The sequence below is a fragment of the Cetorhinus maximus genome, chromosome 13 (genome assembly GCF_964194155.1).
Source record: "Cetorhinus maximus chromosome 13, sCetMax3.hap1.1, whole genome shotgun sequence".
NCBI classification, from domain to species: Eukaryota; Metazoa; Chordata; class Chondrichthyes; order Lamniformes; family Cetorhinidae; genus Cetorhinus; species Cetorhinus maximus.
Window position 1 is genome coordinate 89,559,882 of NC_135891.1, and position 16,901 is coordinate 89,576,782.

The 16,901-nt window shown below is 42.6% G+C and overlaps 2 protein-coding genes across 6 annotated transcripts in view; one reads left to right on the forward strand and one right to left on the reverse strand.

The window, feature by feature from the left end:
* The window catches only part of LOC144688787 (beta-1,3-galactosyl-O-glycosyl-glycoprotein beta-1,6-N-acetylglucosaminyltransferase-like), a 101,973-nt gene extending 96,525 nt beyond the window's left edge, over positions 1 to 5,448 (forward strand). For all 3 annotated transcript variants that reach the window (XM_078555717.1, XM_078555718.1, XM_078555719.1), the window contains one exon: positions 3,112 to 5,448. In XM_078555717.1, the coding sequence (XP_078411843.1) occupies positions 3,279 to 4,619 (1,341 nt within the window). In that variant the 5' untranslated portion in view covers positions 3,112 to 3,278 and the 3' untranslated portion in view covers positions 4,620 to 5,448. The remainder of the gene's footprint in view (positions 1 to 3,111) is intronic.
* Positions 5,449 to 8,699: 3,251 nt separating this feature from the next.
* Positions 8,700 to 16,901, reverse strand: part of atcaya (ATCAY kinesin light chain interacting caytaxin a) — a 45,138-nt gene continuing 36,936 nt past the window's right edge. For all 3 annotated transcript variants that reach the window (XM_078555720.1, XM_078555722.1, XM_078555721.1), the window contains 3 exons: positions 16,024 to 16,059; positions 15,749 to 15,781; positions 8,700 to 13,409 (listed from right to left, as the gene is read on the reverse strand). In XM_078555720.1, coding sequence (XP_078411846.1) covers positions 15,751 to 15,781; positions 16,024 to 16,059 — 67 coding nt within the window. In that variant the 3' untranslated portion in view covers positions 8,700 to 13,409; positions 15,749 to 15,750. The remainder of the gene's footprint in view (positions 13,410 to 15,748; positions 15,782 to 16,023; positions 16,060 to 16,901) is intronic.

The following is a 16,901-nucleotide window of genomic DNA, read 5'->3' on the forward strand; positions in this document are numbered from 1 at the left end:
GACTGGATGAGCCGAAGGGCCTTTTTCTGTGCTATAGGCCTCTGACTATGACACCTCCATCGCAATCTTCTTATTTTTTCCTGCCTGTGAGTGATAATGCAGGCAATGATAAATTCAGCCTCCATCTTCCTGATGGCCTCTTCTCTGCAGTATCAAATGATAAAGAGACAAGAGTCAGCATTAGTCTCCAGAGGTCCTCTTTCTGTCAATGACTCATCAGTGAATGTGGGTTCAAGGGCCTTGTTCCCATGTCGGAGAGTACTCACCCCTGGAATGATGGCCAGTGCAGGGTGCATATCAAATATCACACCCCCCCCCCCAACATCACTATGACATTGCTTTGGCCAGGTGCTTGGATGTGCTGCTTTCAGCCCAGGTGCTGGGAGCCTCATTCACTGCACTCCAATACTACACTCTTGTGATTATACATGAGGATAAATGTTCATTCAGAAAATGAGATTATTTGAGGGGGGACCTGAGGCTTCTCTTCAGTGAGCTGTCCAACGCCAACTTTCTAAAGGGCTTCTGGAGCTTGTCCATTTGCCCAATTGCTCTGGAGTTCATTATTACTCTGGGGAATTTCCACACTGCAAACAAAGGGTTAAAACAAAGAGATTGATTAGTGCCACTTTGTGGGATTAGTCTCGCACAAATGGGCATCTTTGCTTGACTTTGCTGATTCCCTACACTGTCATTGAAAGGTTCCTAACATGTCTCAGCTGTGCCTCTCTCCTCATTTTGGGAATGCACAGTTCAGTTGTGTGCCAATGTAATCAGCACCCCACCCCGCCCCTCCCCCCTAACCCCAGTGCATGCAGCTGCCCTCCAATCCCCCCCAATGAGCACTCAGCAACAGAGCTTCTCCTCATTTTAACTTTGTACTGTGCCATCACCGCAGGTTGAAAGATGGTGGTGCAGAACTCTCACTGCGAGACCAGCGTGGACCCACCCTGTGAGTATGGAAACCCCTCCTATCGTCCCGGAGGAGCTTCATGTTCAAGTTTCCCCCCCTCTCACAGATGTCCCCATCCACCCCCTGTATTCCTTGATCCCTTTGTGCTTCTGGTGCATGTCCGTTTGAAGTGGATGTGTCCATGGCCCATGTGGACTTTACCCATCCCCATCCTCCTCCCCAGTCATGTGTCTGAGTGCAACCTTCTCTACTCGTAACCCCCCAGTGCAGCCCTAGCCCTGCAGCCCCTTTTCCTGTGTGAGACCACTTGCTCCCCTTCCCCAGTACAGGCCTGGATCTGTAGCCCATGAGAAGCCACCTCCGCCTTACTGCTGGTCTGGTAGGTAGAGATTTGCCTGTGACAACTCCCTGAAAGCGAAGTGGTGCTGATTCCCACGAGCTTCATTACAAAATAACTGGCCTGTGATACAGGCCTGTGAAGCCTGGTGCTGATTCCCACAAGCTTTGTGCAGTTCAAGGGAGGCAAACTAATCTCAGAGTGAGGAGTAAAGTGCAGGTCGCCAAGCGCACATGGTTTATATCCTGTTGTGAAAAATGTTGTTCTAATTGCCCGCCAACATTTCCAGATGATCCAGTATGGAGGGACGATTCAGGCAAGGAGACCTTATAATGACATGCAAAAAATATCAAAATGACATTGCAGAGATTCGGCAGTGGGAAACGCGGCTCACTCCTGATGGCTGGAGTGTGCAACCATAACCTGGTTTTATGCCGTCCTAAAACTGATTTTTGGCCTTTCGCGATATTTTCCACTCCTGCCCTCCATGGTGCCTGCAGCGAGCAGGAGCGGAAAATCCTGGCTTTCAGGCTGTCTAAATATTTATCATCCGAGACACTTGACGTTTTGTGATTCCGAGGTCAGCAGACAAGTATTTAGAGTCTATTAAAACCTGGAACCTGTTATGGTTTCACTCCAGATAATGTAGCCTCTACATTATACAGGAACAGTGATAAAGTTAGCACTCAACATAAATGCAACAGCCAGTTTTGCATGTAACTGGCCATGTATCTAATTTGGTGCTGTTGTGATGGTGTTAGTTGAGGAAAGGCAGAGTGAAAGAAAGCCTCCTCTCTATGATGGTGAGTCAGTTAGGCACTATTGCCCAGCTCTGGGACTTGTGGTTTCAAATACAGCCTCAGAGGGTGAAAGAAGCAGGAAGAAACAAAACATAACTTATGTGGGCAATAAATTTATTGGATAAGCTATGTCAGCCCTGGTGCCCAGCAGAGGTTATTGGATCCTAAGCAGGAAAAAATTATTAAATGTCCCCATACCCCAAAGTAATGTCTTTATTGCCTTTGCAAACAAGGCTAATTTAATGCACCGCATGTTGAACCTGAAACCTTCCTATTTTATGTGGCTGAATTATTGAGGTAAGACCTATGAAAGCTTGTGCTGTCTATTAACCCCACCTTTTAAATAAGCACCCTTACTGGCAAAGATAAGATGGTTTTTATTCTACTGTAATTTTTTGGGTAAGCAATAACCTGTTAACGTTCTGCATGATCTTTATACTATCCCATGATGCTTGCATCACAGGTCAGTTATTTTGCAGTTTCTGTAACAATGCAGCATGGTTTTTTATCACCAGAAAACTGGAGACACTATAATTCTCCATTTAAAGGCTCTGATGTGAGTGGAGTCTAAGGTTTGGAGTGCACAGTCCTATACCCTATGGGTGCTCATACCAGCTGTGGTGTGAATGTTAAATTGGAAACATTATTAAAGAGCTCCCAGACAGACAGGCCCCTAAACGTAATGTTAGTAAGGACCAGGTAGGACTCTGCCTGTTTCATGCTGTTAGTTCCTCCGTGACGTGAAAATAATGGCTGGGATAATGCAAACCTTCTTGGAGACAGAAATGTCTGTATTTATATAGAACCCTATTACAGCCTGAAAGTAGTTCACATCCAATAAATAACTTTTGAAATACAATGACTGTTCTTATGTAGGTAAAGGTGGTGGCCATTTTGCACCTAGCTCCCACAAACCATAATAATGTTATTTTGGTAGGTATTGGTCAGACACCAGTAGACTGCCTTCTCTTTCACCTTAAATATCCACCTGACTCTTTCTTTTAAAAGTAAAATGCTGTTCACTTATAACATTGTAAAATATTGTCTGTTTTATGTTTCAGCTTTGCACAAATAAAGAAATCCCATCGTAGAAATGAAACCTATAACTTTATCCGTGATGCATTGCGTTAAACCCAGTTCACATTGAGAAAGGAATTGAATCATCAATCAAAATCATCGATCCATAGGTTGACATTTAAGTTTTTAGAAGCTTGTTTTTGGTTTCACGATGGTATTAAAATGTAAACGGTTTCTGCAACGGTACTTTGTAGTTCTCGTATTGACTTGCATCATTCTTTTAGTACTGAACCTCGTTACCAAAAAGGTCCTTGTAACCAACAACCAAGACCAGTTATTTGTGAAGTTCCAACATTTTATGGGGAAAAGAAAGCTTCCCACATCTGGTGCTCGTAACGTAAAGTGTTCAGAGCTGGAATTATTTCTAGAATCTCTTTACGATGTAAACTGTACAGCTATTTTCCAAGGGGACGTCAACGAAATCAAGAGAAGTCAACTATTGAAGGTGCAATCTAAGGCAGTAACTCCCAATGATTCCTATTATACCGACGCCACACAAAACTGTGAGAATTTCATAAGGAGCAGAAAGTACATTGCATTTGCCCTCAGTAAGAGAGAGGAGGAAGTTCCAATTGCATATTCTGTAGTCATTCATCAAAGAGCTGACCAGTTTGAAAGACTGTTGAGGACAATCTACACACCCCAGAATATTTATTGTGTACATATTGACAACAAATCGTCCATTGATTTCAAAATGGCAGTTCACAGCATCGCATCTTGTTTCCCAAATGTTTTTATTGCAGGAAAATTGGAGAATCTTGTTTACGGCTCCTGGTCCAGAGTTCAGGCAGACCTGAACTGCATGGAGGAGCTGTTGGCAAGGCATTTAACCTGGAAGTACTTCATCAATCTGTGTGGTATGGATTTTCCCATTAAAACCAACTTGGAGATTGTCCATGAGCTTGAGCATTTGGCAGGGGGCAACAGTTTAGAGACTGAAATAGTTATGGAGGGGAAAGAGGTACGTTGGAAATATAGCTTAAAAGTAGTCAATGGGAAAATGGTGAATATGAATGTGACCAAGAAACCAATCTCCACTGTGACCTCAATATTCTCAGGCAGTGCTTACATGGTGGTCAGTCGACAATTTGTTGAGTACATCTTCAAAGACCCAAAAGCAAAGCAACTTATTGAGTGGTCAAAAGACACATACAGCCCCGATGAGTTCATCTGGGCCACTCTACAGAGGATGCCCGGTGTTCCTGGCTCCAAACCTTCACATCACAAGTATGATGTAAGTGATATGAGGTCTGTGGCCAGGCTGGTTAAGTGGGAATACTTAGAAGGTGATGTAACAAAAGGAAAAGCGTATCCATTATGCACTGGTTCCCATCGAAGGTCTGTCTGTGTTTATGGGGCTGGAGATCTCAACTGGATACTTCAACAACACCATCTGTTTGCCAACAAATTTGATACAAACGTGGATCCCATTGCACTTCAGTGCCTCGAGCAGTACATACGACAGAAAACCTTGGCTGGCTGTAGCACTTAAAACTTGTATTGCATCTTCTCACAATGCACGTGTACAGTAAACCTTGTACCACTAACTGCTTGATTACTCTTAAACTGCAGGGGTCAGAATAGAGGAGATCACAGACCAGACCTGGGACCACCAAGCTCCCAGAATACCTGCCAAGGCAAACAAGTGTATCTGTTGTAAAGCAGAATCATCTGGAATGTAAAAGGTTTAAACACCACACAGGGCACTGAAAACAGTGTGATTAAACAATGGGCCAGCAATCTGTTTTAAATCCCTGATGAGCTACTGAACCTTTGCTGCCCTTCAGTACCTGAAGACTTTTAGAACTTTAGCAAAGGTTTGCTTAAACTGTCACTACCTGTACAACTGGAGGAGATCTGGGTTTAATGCAGAGTGTGTAAATGAACCAAGTCTGGCTTGGTACCTCAAGGCTCTTAAGAGTACTGCGAAGTGCAACATTACAACAGCCAAGCAGGATCTACTCAGTGTCACATTGTGTAATTGCTGTGATATCATTCCATTATAGTGAGCATTTTGGGGACCTCCAAAAGTATACATGATAACTGGATCCCATTGTACTGCAGCAAGGTGGCAATATGAGGCACTATCTCGTATGCAAGGCCTTAGCTCTTGATCACTATTCAGTGATTCCTGCTGGAGGGTATGTCTGTATGAATGTTAGTTACAGACAAGATTGAGCTCAACTGTGATGCACCACATAGTTGAGTAGCCCTTTGATTCTGTCTAAGGTTATATGGGGCTGCATTTTACGTGTCCCTGCTGCGTGTGTTTCTGCTAGGGCGAGTGCCCACCCCACCACCTTCCCACCCACCCCTGAGCTCACCTCCCTAACACTGGCGGGAGGGCGGGTGCCAAAATCGGCAGCCCGTCCGCCATATTCAAATGGAAATTTGAATTACCAAATTCAAAGGTAATCAATAATGATAATATGCTGCCCATGTCATAAAACATTTGGTGTGGAAAGCAGGGTGAGAGTGGCCAGTCCGTTTTTCCTCTATGCACATTTCAAAGGGCGGGAAGGCAGGGGGTTGCCTACCTAAGATCGAACCTTCCTCCTTTCTTCCTAATCCCCTGCAGCCTTAAACGCTAACCCACCACCCCTCCCGTCTTCCTCCCTGACCTGCTGAAAACATCTCTGCCAAGACCCCATACTTACCGGTTCCGTGGATGCCTGGGCCCTCTCACGTCTTCTTGCAGTCCCGGCAGTGGCCAGTAACGTGCCTTTGGCGCTGCCAGGACTGATGGAGCTGCCAGCTAATCCAATTATCCGGCAGCTTCAGAGGGCGGGACTTCTTCCCCAGTGAGGGGCGAAAGTCCCACATTGCCTTTGTTTAGCTCATCTGCAGCACGGTATGGTTGCAGGGCGGGCCAGTGTGGAGCAGGTTGGCTCCATGCCTACTTTGGGGGAGGCGAGCCATCTGCCCCCCCCCCCCCCCCCCAGCACTCTCTTCCCCCCCTGCCCGCCAGCATTTCATCTAGCCTGTGTCAGAAAAAGCTGCCTGGGTGTGCTGACCTGTTGACTGAGCTACATGCCCATTTCCAAATCCAGAAATGTGTCCCCCAATATTATCAGTTTGACATTTTTCTATTGCCCAATGCTGCCCCCTCGGAGTTAGATTATCAATTATTACCACTTTTGGAGGAGTTTTGTAGTGTGGACCCATGACTCTGAGTGAGCCTATTTTTAAATATATCCTGGGACCTCCATGGTCAGCAGACTGAGGAGCCTTTATCAATTTAAATGGATATTGGAGCCATGTCACGGGAGTGAAAGAGTAGAGGTGCCTAGTCATAAGGGTGCAGACAAAGGGATACAATATTTTTACCAGTGGAAAAGGTGGAGAAGGAGTTGTTTTTATATATTCAAATGTCTCATCATTAAAAATCCTTATCTGGGTACTAGAGTTGTCCTCTCTATACTTTAGATTTTGATGTGCAGCTTGTGTCCATCAACAAAAGCCTCCTATCCGTTGCTTAACAAGTTGACTATTCTGTGCATAAAGGCTGTGATGAGGGGCTATTAGCTGAGTGGAGTCAGATTAGTTCAGATAGTTAACCAGTTATTTCTGCTTTGTATTGAGTTTGAATGAAAATATTTGTTCTCCTTCCAGATTTAATTTCACTCCAGTGAGAGGTATGGTTGTGCCTTCTTACCTTATGCAGTTTGTGTCTCTAGTTTATTTTCTAGTCCCCTACAGGAGGTGATTCTCACTGGGATACAGTGAGTGAGTGCCAGGTGTCCTCTGCTATCAGAGTGACCATTTTTCATTTTGATGTAGGCTTTGTAGGCCACAAAGCTGGTCTGAACCCTGTTTTCACTCATTGTCCATAGAAATATATTTTCCAGGAGATGTTAACGGAAAGTGATTGACAATCCTGATTTCCCCCACGTGCCTCCTCAAGAGGCTGAAGTAGCATGCTAACACCCAGATCAAACTTGGCAATTCGAATCGGTTTGATTTCTTTGCTATTACAGTCCAGGTGCACCCACTTGCCTCGCTATAGATTTTGTATCGTTTGAAACATGGGGCTGTGGTTTCTTGATGCCTAAAGCAGTTGTGGCCTGAACTATCAGACCAGGAAGGTTCCACCTTCAACCTCTACTCTGTGCTGGGTTTGGCGATCTCAGAGTATTGGTAAGGGGTTAGGCTTCCTGATCGCAGATTGCCAACCTGTGACCCTGCTGAAAAGTGCATGGCCCCTCTCAGCTGAAAGCCCCTCGTGGGGGAGTAGCCTGACGACCAAGCAGGCTTGTATGTGAAGACTAGCTACTTGGGTGGTGATTGCTTTGCCTGTGGATACATATGGTCAGCACTTTCCAGGGAGCAAGGGAGAGGGGAGATGGCTGGGGAAAGGAAGTTGTGTTTAGAGTTGAGTTCAGTAATGTGTTTCTTTTGATTTCAATCTGTGCAGAGAGACCCTGCTCTGAGTTGATTGACAGCTATGTGTGATTAATTTATTAAATCATTCTAACTAAATTTTGATTTAATTTGCATTTGTCTGAAGATTGAACTGGTTTAGTTTGGACAACTTTAGTTTGGACTAAATATGTGTGACCCTAAATGGATTACCAAACAAATTAAAAGTGCAATTCAAAGGGAAATTGCAGGGAGAAAGAGAAAGGAGTTCACTGGAATCAATACAAGTGAATACAAAAACGTGTTAAAAGGTTGATGAGAGAGAGACCTGGAAAGCAGCTGAGGCTAAACAGAAGACTAAAACATCCCTTCACTATCTCAACAGCAAAAGAGAGATTGGGGAGGGGATGAAAACCACAAGGGTTGCAAACAGGCTTGAAACTGAGGATAAACATAAGAAAGCAAATATTGTGAGTGATTACTTTCTTCAAGTATTCACAAGGCAAGCGATCAGCAACAAACCTTCTCCAAACCAAAGTGAAATCAAAGACTGGGGTGTAAATTACAGCTCAAAATTAATACATTCTCAGAGATAGGTGATATTTATCCACAAGAACACGGAGGAGATCTGTGAGATAATCGATTATTATGAGGAAATCTATAAGAACCGGAGGTGGGGGAAGGAGGATACAGCAGATTGGAAGCCAGCTAATGTGGTACCCATATTCCAAAAGAGTGATCACGGACATTGGCAATCTTAGATACATTAATCTTCCTTCTATCCCAAGCAAAGTGATGGGATCAAATATTAAGAGACAATCATCTGTGCAACATCGACCTAGGCAACAGCAGTCAGCCTGGATTCAGAACGGGAGAATCTTGCCTGACCCGTCACCTTGACTAGCTCAAAGAAGTGACATCCCAAGTGGACTGCAGAAAGCCCCATGATGTGCACTAAATTTTTTTAATGAAGCTCAACATGAAAGGCTGTTATATTGAGCCTTTACCTTGGATCCTATTTCTTCAAGTTACAGAAGTAGAAAGGGGGAGCACAGATTTAAAATAGCAAATGATCATTTTAGGACTAATATCTTTTTCACACAATACGTACTCAACATCCAAAGTAGACTTTCAGACACTACAGTAGAGGCAAAAATCATGGGGAATCATTTAACAAGTTTGCTATAGTAGATGTTTGTGTTGGGGCTTTAAGATGGACCAAATAAACCTTCTAATACATAATTATCTTTAATTTTTAAACTATTTAGATGTAGCCTGTATTTACTCCATTCATCATTCCTGTAGGAGCTGGTCACCAGAGATTTATCAGTCGGAGAAACCTTCCTGGGCCGTTCTGCGTGTAACTGCTTCAGCTCTGCTCTGGGTTTGTTTCAGCAGGAATTCTATACTTCACATGTTAAGTTTATGGAGATAACATGGTTATAGAAAATGTTTCAATAACTGAACAGGGATATATGGAAGGGAGAGAAATAAAGTATTTACATTGTATGTAAATGCCAACGCCACCATGAGAAATAGTACATGCAAATTTGCAATGTAAACAATTGAGAATGGAAGGCAAATAGAAAGTAATAAACGTCTGGGAAGAACAGAATTAATTACTTTTGAACTAATCATCCAACTTAGAGCAGAAATGACATATCCAAATGACTTTGTAAGCCCTCATTTTGTCAATTAAATCTGGTTACTAATTAGTAATGCTGTTACCTATGATTCTAACATTAAATAGCTGTTATTCCGGACTTTGTTTTTTGATTACTGAGAAGCAAGGGCTGATTCACTTACCCAGTAATTTATGCAAATCACAATGAAAGATTGGTAAATGTGAATATAATCCAAACTGATTAATGTAAGAGTTTGGTGAGTTAAATTTAGGTGTCATTAACTCCTAACTGGAGCCACGACATGGATTAACATTGTAAAGAACAACAACATCTTGAATTTTTACAGTCACATTAACCTAATAAAATTCCCCAAAGTGCTTTACAGGAACATTATAAAGCAAAATTGGACACGAATCACCAGGAGATATTAGGATTGATGGCCAAAAGCTTCGACAAAGAGGTTTTAAGGATAGTCTTAAAAAAGATCCTGGGGCTGAAGGAGATTACGGGGAAGGGGGAATGGGGTTGAGGCCATGAAGGGATTGGAAAACTAGAATGAGAATTTTAAAGTCGTTGCTTAGATGGGAGCCAGTGTAGGCCAGTTAGCACAAGGGTGATGGGTGAACAGGACTGGGTGCGAATTAGGACACAGGCAGCAGAGTTTTGGATGACCCCAAAACTACAGAGAATAGAATGTGGAGTGCATTAGAATAGTCAAGTCCAGAGGTAATGGGTACAGATGGGGGTTTCAGCAGCAGATAAGCTATTTTTAAACTATTTAGCTGTAGCTTGTATTCACTCCATTCATCACTCCTGTAGGAGCTGGTCACCAGAGATTTAACAGTCAGAGAAACCTTCCTGGGCCGTTCTGCATGTAATTGCTTCAGCTCTGCTCTGGGTTTGTTTCAGCAGGAAAGAGGCAGGTGTGGAGTTGGGTGGTTTTACAGAGGTGGAAATCAACGGTCTCAGTGATGGAGCAGTTATGTGGTTGGAAGTTTACTGAGGTCGAATATGACACCCAAGTTGGGAACAGCCCAGTTCAGGCTCAGACGGTTTTGAGGGAGAGAGGTGGAGTTGGTGGCTAGGGTATGGAGTTTGTGGGGGAAACCAATGGTTTCAGTCTTCCCAATATTTAACTGGAAGATATTTTTTGCTCCTACAGTACTGGATATAGGACAAGCAGTCTGACAATTTAGCAACAGTTGAAGAATTGAGAGAGATGGTGGTGAGGTAGAGCTGGATGTCATCAGTCTACATGTGAAAATTAACTGCGTTTTCAGATGATGTTGCCGAGAGGTAGTATTATAGATGAGAAATGGGAAGGTCCAAGGATAGACCCTGGGGCACACCAGAGGTGATAATTTTAAGATTAAGAACTGATTTTACTAAAAGAAAGGCTCCAACTTAACAGTGACTGCATGGCAGTTGTGCCAACTGTTTATTTTTATAACAATTGAGAACATTGAATAGCTGTAACATTAGGCATCAACTGGTTAAATGTCCAGTTCACATTAACAGTGTCACTAACTTTGTAAACAGGGCCACAACCCCAGCCAATAACTCACTCTGAAATGCCGCAACACCGCTCCGTGAAGTGATGGGTCCGGGGTCCACACATACTATTCTCCCTCATAGCAAGCTGCTGGATTCAGTCATGCTGCTGTGGGAATTTGCCAAGTGCATAGCAGGGCCTTTAGTAGAAGGAAGAGTAAAACTACTGGTTCTATTTTAATATTTTTTCACATTCAGTAAGGAAGCTCACATAACTCTGCCTCCCAACAGCCCCTCATTCCCTTTGGTTAGGGAAGGCACATCTTGAATCTTAGCTTAGTTAAAATCCCACAGCCAGTCAGGTCTTGAATAATAGCCCATGGAGCAATCAAACTGTTGGGGAACATAAGTTCTGGGAAGAGGCAGAAAATTACTATTTCCAAAGTATCAGAGGCCTGATCGACTCTCTGGTCCTAATCCAACTCACTTAGATTTTTAACCAGTCTGTTGAAATTAACGTAAGATTGGAATTTATAATGTGTCCCCAGTAGCCATTTGCAGCCTGTGGTACTGGGCAGACCCACTATTCCATTGACCTTAAGGGCTCCATTCAAAGAGTGGGGAGTATCAACAGAACTAGATTCATTACTGTTCCTTCCTTGTTATCCAGTGACAAAGGGAACAGGATGCTATTAGGCGCTCTTATGAAAGGTCATCGACTTGAAATGTTAACTCTGTTTCTTTCTCCATTGGTGCTGCCAGATATGCTGTGTATTTCCAGCATTTTCTGTGTTTTTCATTTAAGATTTCCAGTATCTGCAGTATTTTGTTTTTGTATTCGAGTTAATGAAACCACTCCTTTTCTTGGCTTTTGCCTCTTCCCAAGAGCAGAACCGCACCATTTGGGGGAAATCACGGGTGTTTCTAAGAAAAGCCACTGACAGACACTGAAAAAACACTGATATAAAAGAATTTGACAGTAAGATGATCAATAAGAATCTCAAGGAGGTTTCATAAAAGAGTTTTCCACTAAAATTCCAGTAGAGACGATAGGCAAAAGATTATCATGGTGTCATCTTAAAGATTACAACGTGGTACAAATACTTCCAGCAAGTTTTACAATTTTTGCAGCTGTTAATTACACACTGGGCTGTTCACACTGCAGCTGAGGGAGCAAGCATTTTAGACAAGCTAGAATTTAAGTCGACAATTCTGAAAAATGAGAGGGTGAAAGACCAAATCAAAAAATGTTTTAAAACTGTACAAGTAAATATATTCAAAATGTAAACTGTGAACAATGATTACAACTAGAAATATTAAACAAACAAAATACTTGCAGTAACCGGCCCATCAATTGGGCATTTTTTCAACTTACTTGACAAATTTGATTGTCAGTTAGGTGTGTGTTTATCCTGATCGGTCAGCCCTCACTCTCTGCCTTTATAGCAGGTTCTTCTCTAGGCAATCCTGCCTTTCACTCTCACCTTACTGATCCAGTGAAACAGCATTTCTGTTGGTTTTCCATCTAATTCTTCCCCTTCCTCTCAAAGCACTGACTCTTGCTGTAAACAGGTTCCATGGGCAATTACCGTCCTTTAGCACCTTTCCCTTGATCATTGAGGGCATCACAGTCAAGCTCGACCCTTTTCTAACCCTAACTTCCCAGACACTGCCAGCGGGGGTCACTGGACTGTGATCAGGAACGGGACACCTGACAGATACTGTCTTTCCCACCCCCAATTAGTACCACATATCCAACTGTAGTGCTCCTACATTGCCATCCTGGCTGAAATCAGCTAATTTAGCACAGGCCAGCAGGGGTGAATCTGAGAGCTTCCTTGTCACACCAGAGATGCACAAACTCAGTCACCAGGGGGAGCATTTTATATTAATTGTAATTTCATTACTTTGTCCCACAGCAGAATCCTAAAACTTCTGAGATCTCCAAACTGTTAGATGATGCATTGGTTATGACACCCCACAGTTGAATCATTTTATATTTAATACTTGTCAGGGTGATAATGTTCAATAAAACAAATATTCCACCTGTGCACCGATGCCAGCCTCAGATCATTGTGGGTCAAATGCTGTAAAACGTTCCTATTCAACTCCAAAGCTTAATTTAGCAATATGACCTTTCCAGACCAGCTATCTTTGGAATTTCTGAATTACTGCTAAAGGTGGAGATCCCTTTTAATAAAGGGAAGTGGGTGAAGGATACTTGGGAGCTTACTTCACCTGGAAACTTTATAGCCTTCAACCAGTGAGGGATTTTTATCCAGTGACCCCTGTTGTAAAGCGGATGCATGGAGTGTCGGCTGAGGAGAGAATCAAACCTGGGGTGTGATACCTCAGCAGATTATCCTGCTGACACCTGAAGCCTCGGCTAATGAAGGATGGCCATGTGCTGGAGTGAAGCCCATACCCATGGAACCTACAATACAGCAATATCAGTGCTTCGGGAACTAAGGGGAGGAACTGGAGGTATTAAATGATTCCCCAATATCTATGCAAAGGGTACTCTTTTGGCAATAGAATTATGACCTTATCCCACATATTTTTCATGAAGCATAGTGACATTGGAAGCCCCATGTCATTTTAAAATGGCCTGAATAATGGCAACTGAGTTCATGTGAACTCGGGTCCCAGTGCCTGCTGCCTGAATCCTGGAATCAGTGGCAGAGAGTGAAAGTCAAGTTTTTATAACCATCAACCTCAGTCACGTTATTTCAAAAGAACTTTCTTGTCACAAACTTCATCCGGGTGTTCTCTGAATTCCAGCCTTTTATGTGAAGCTTCTTAACTTCCTAAAACAGAAAGTTATTTAGATCATTCTTTGGTCAAAATTCTTATTAATATTACAATGATCCTTACTGAATTCCTACATTTAAGTTTGAACCTTCAATAATTCATGTATGAACTGTCAGCTTCCCAGGTGCCTTGATAGCAAACTCACTGTTATACAGACAAAGAAGATCCCAATGGAGAGACCAAAATTAACTAGTTCCCATTTCCCATACCCTCAATTTTCTTGCTATTCCCCAAGCTGGTGACTGGAACAATCAGCCACCATTCCTGTTCATTATCACTATGCAGTAACTCCTGTTAGGAAATGGATTGGTGTGGATGTTGAGTAGGGGCAGGAGTGTGTCTGCCATGATGCCCCTACAGTGGAATGTCCTGGCACCACTCACTGTCTGAGTTCATATGTAAAGAACGGTCACATCGGTGAGGTACCAGAGATCAGACAGAATCAGTGAGACCTATACCCCAGCAAGAGGCACTGCCAAGGACAGAAGATTGTGGTGATGGGCATGGGAGGGTATAGAACAGTAAGATCACTAAGTTTTTTATATGAATCTGTATCCATTCTTTTTGCCATGCATTACTATGGGGCTTTAGTTTAAATTGTCCCCTTTAACTTGTACTTTGCTCAGGATTTAATATTTTACTTTTAATCTGGAGAACTTTGTTTTAAAAAAGATAATGCATTTTAAAATGTTTTTTAAAAGTAATTTAAATATGTGACCCTGAATTTCATACTTTTGAAACTGCTGATCTGATCACACAGAGCTTAGAGCACAGACACAGGCCATTTAGCCCAAATGATCTGTGCTGGTGTCCATGCTCTACATGAGACTCTTCCCATCTTACTTCCTCTCATTGTATCAATATATCCTTCTATTCTTTTCTCCATCTTGTACCTATCTAGCTTCCCCTCAAATGCACCATGCAGATTACGTAAGGAAAGTCTTGATTCTCAGATTTGTATAGAGTGCATTTCTGATGTAACTCTGATCAGAGGTGTACAGTGGTGCAGGTCTGTGGATAAGGGGTTACAGCTCAGTGTTTTCCCCCCACCCTACCCCAAGACACAAGTTACAAGAGCCATGAGGAAAGGGAACAGTTTCTCTGCTTCTTGGTTGAGAAAATCAAAGGGGAACTTCCCACCGCCTTTCTCTCAGTGGCCTCTAGAAGAAAGAAGCAGCGAGAGAGGCACTGAAGCAGGACAACAATCTGGGTGGAGGGAGAGGAAAATACAGAATGCATAGAACAGTGACCAATTCCAATGTACAGGAATTCAGAACATTTGCAAACAGGCACTGCTTTGTGATTAAGTGACCCTTGCTGGTCAGACTGAGTACTGCAGGATTACACCTCATCACAGCACCATCAGAATCCTTTGATAATGCCAAGAATTCATATTGACTTGAAATAATTAAAAACTAAAGTGACTAATAGAAGAATGCTGAATTGAGAATAAGAGTTAGAAAATATTAAATCTGTATCAATTCTCACAAACTCTAAAATCTGGGAAAACTCACTTAATAACAATTCATATAACACACTTAGGCTAGAAAACATCTGAAGGTGCTCTAAACAGGAAGGAACAAAAGTAGATGAAGGATTGGGTGCCAATCCATGATGGGAGGCTTAGGAGAGGTGAAACAAAGCTTGATGAAATAGATGGGCTTTGATAAAGTCATTAAAGGAAGAGGAGTGAGGCAGATGGGTTTAAGGAGAAAGTTTTAAAGAGTAGGGCCAAGACTTCTGAATAACCCACTACTGTAGTGGGGTAAAAGGAGGGGGTACTCAAAAGGTGAGAGGACTGGAGAACTCAAGGAGGAGTTTGCAGAGATAGGATGCAGTAAGGCTGTGGAGGGACTTGAAGATGAGGATTTTAAAATCAATACGGCAGTGACAGAGAGAGACAACGAAATCAGTGACGACAAGGGTGAGGGGCAAGTAAGACTTGGTGCACATCAGGATAGCTGCTGCATTTTTAAAATTTAAGGGCAGTATTGGGGAAATCGAGTCCAGAGGTGAGGCAATATGGGGTATAAGCAGCAGTGAGTCTGAGTTAAGAGCTTTACAGCAGGACTCTCCAGGCTGATCCAAAAAATGACAGGATAGTTTTTGTTAGTGTAAGGATTTAACTTTAATGGGGAGGCTGAAGGTTCAGGGCACAAGGGATGTGATAAAAAATATGAATAAGTTTACATTTTCAAAAAGTTACTTTTCCAGATATAACCACATATTCTGCATTGGCTCCCTCATACTCAGTTCACGCTAGAATGATACAGAGAAAAGGAGGCCATTTGGCCCATTGTGACTGTGCCCAATCTAAGAACCACAAGGTACGGACCTTTACTCCTGCTCTTCAGCTGCAGCTCCAGACCTGAGGTAGAGAGAAGAAAAATGTCATTAGCTCCTATGCAGCCAAACTACAAAAATGCCATCTAAAATCTTATGTTGTTTTTCTCTGTCAGATACTGACTGGCTTGCTGGGCACTTTCAACATTCTCTAGTTTTATCTTCGCTTTGCACCAATTCCATTCAAATTAAACTTAAGATAGTTTATTGTTTCCTCAGAGACTGGGAGAAAAATCTATACACTTTTCCTTCATTTTCGATAATCACCTGCTTTTTTCAATCACGGATTGACCTTCCTCTGTCCTGTTAAAAGAAAACAGATGCAAGGAATTTTGTTATTAAACAGAATGGCTGTCTTGCTGCACAGGGCAGTCACTGCTGAATCTGTTGCATCAGTAACTCTGGCTTATTTGCTGAGGCCATGTTGCTCCCTACAAAATACACTGTTAATAAAATCGCTTCCACTGTATCTCTTGAGATTGAGAGGCAAAATTCAATAGGGTCTCCCCACCCACCTTGCCCACTGCCCAGTGGGCTCTGCTATTTTGGTCTTTGGGTGTAAGTCAGGATCAGGTTCGATTGTGGTGCACACACTGCACTTCCCCATTACATTTAAAAAGTCTGTTGACCCTCACTGTCTTGGCTCGTCACAATGTGGCCGTGTGAGGTATTGGAAAAGTGCTAGTGGGTGTGGAATCTGTCCCCTGGCTGGAGTCAGGAAAGGAGGGGAGGAAATTGGAGGAGAACATATTTAGACAAGTGGGCCTTTTAGAAGCAGTTTTATTTCAACCCACCTGACAGATAATCCATGAAAATGTTGCTTAAAAACTCAGTACCAATTGGACAGTATGGGAGCCAAGCAGAAAAGGGGTGAAAAGGTTCAAGAGATAATTATCTATGATCCTGTAGGAGATGCTATTGTGAGATATGGGGGAAAAGCAGATAGATGGGTAGGGTTCAGATTAGTTAAGGGACACGCTTGTTGGGCCTAACCTTATTAACCTGTTCCCAAAAATTCTTATGCGGTAATAGAAAACAAATCATCAGATGAAGGTAAAACAAACATAACTCTTTCATTCAAAATAATTAAGAATGAATCCTTCTCAACTGAAGGTGAGGCAATGAAAGAAGCAGTCCAGAGAATT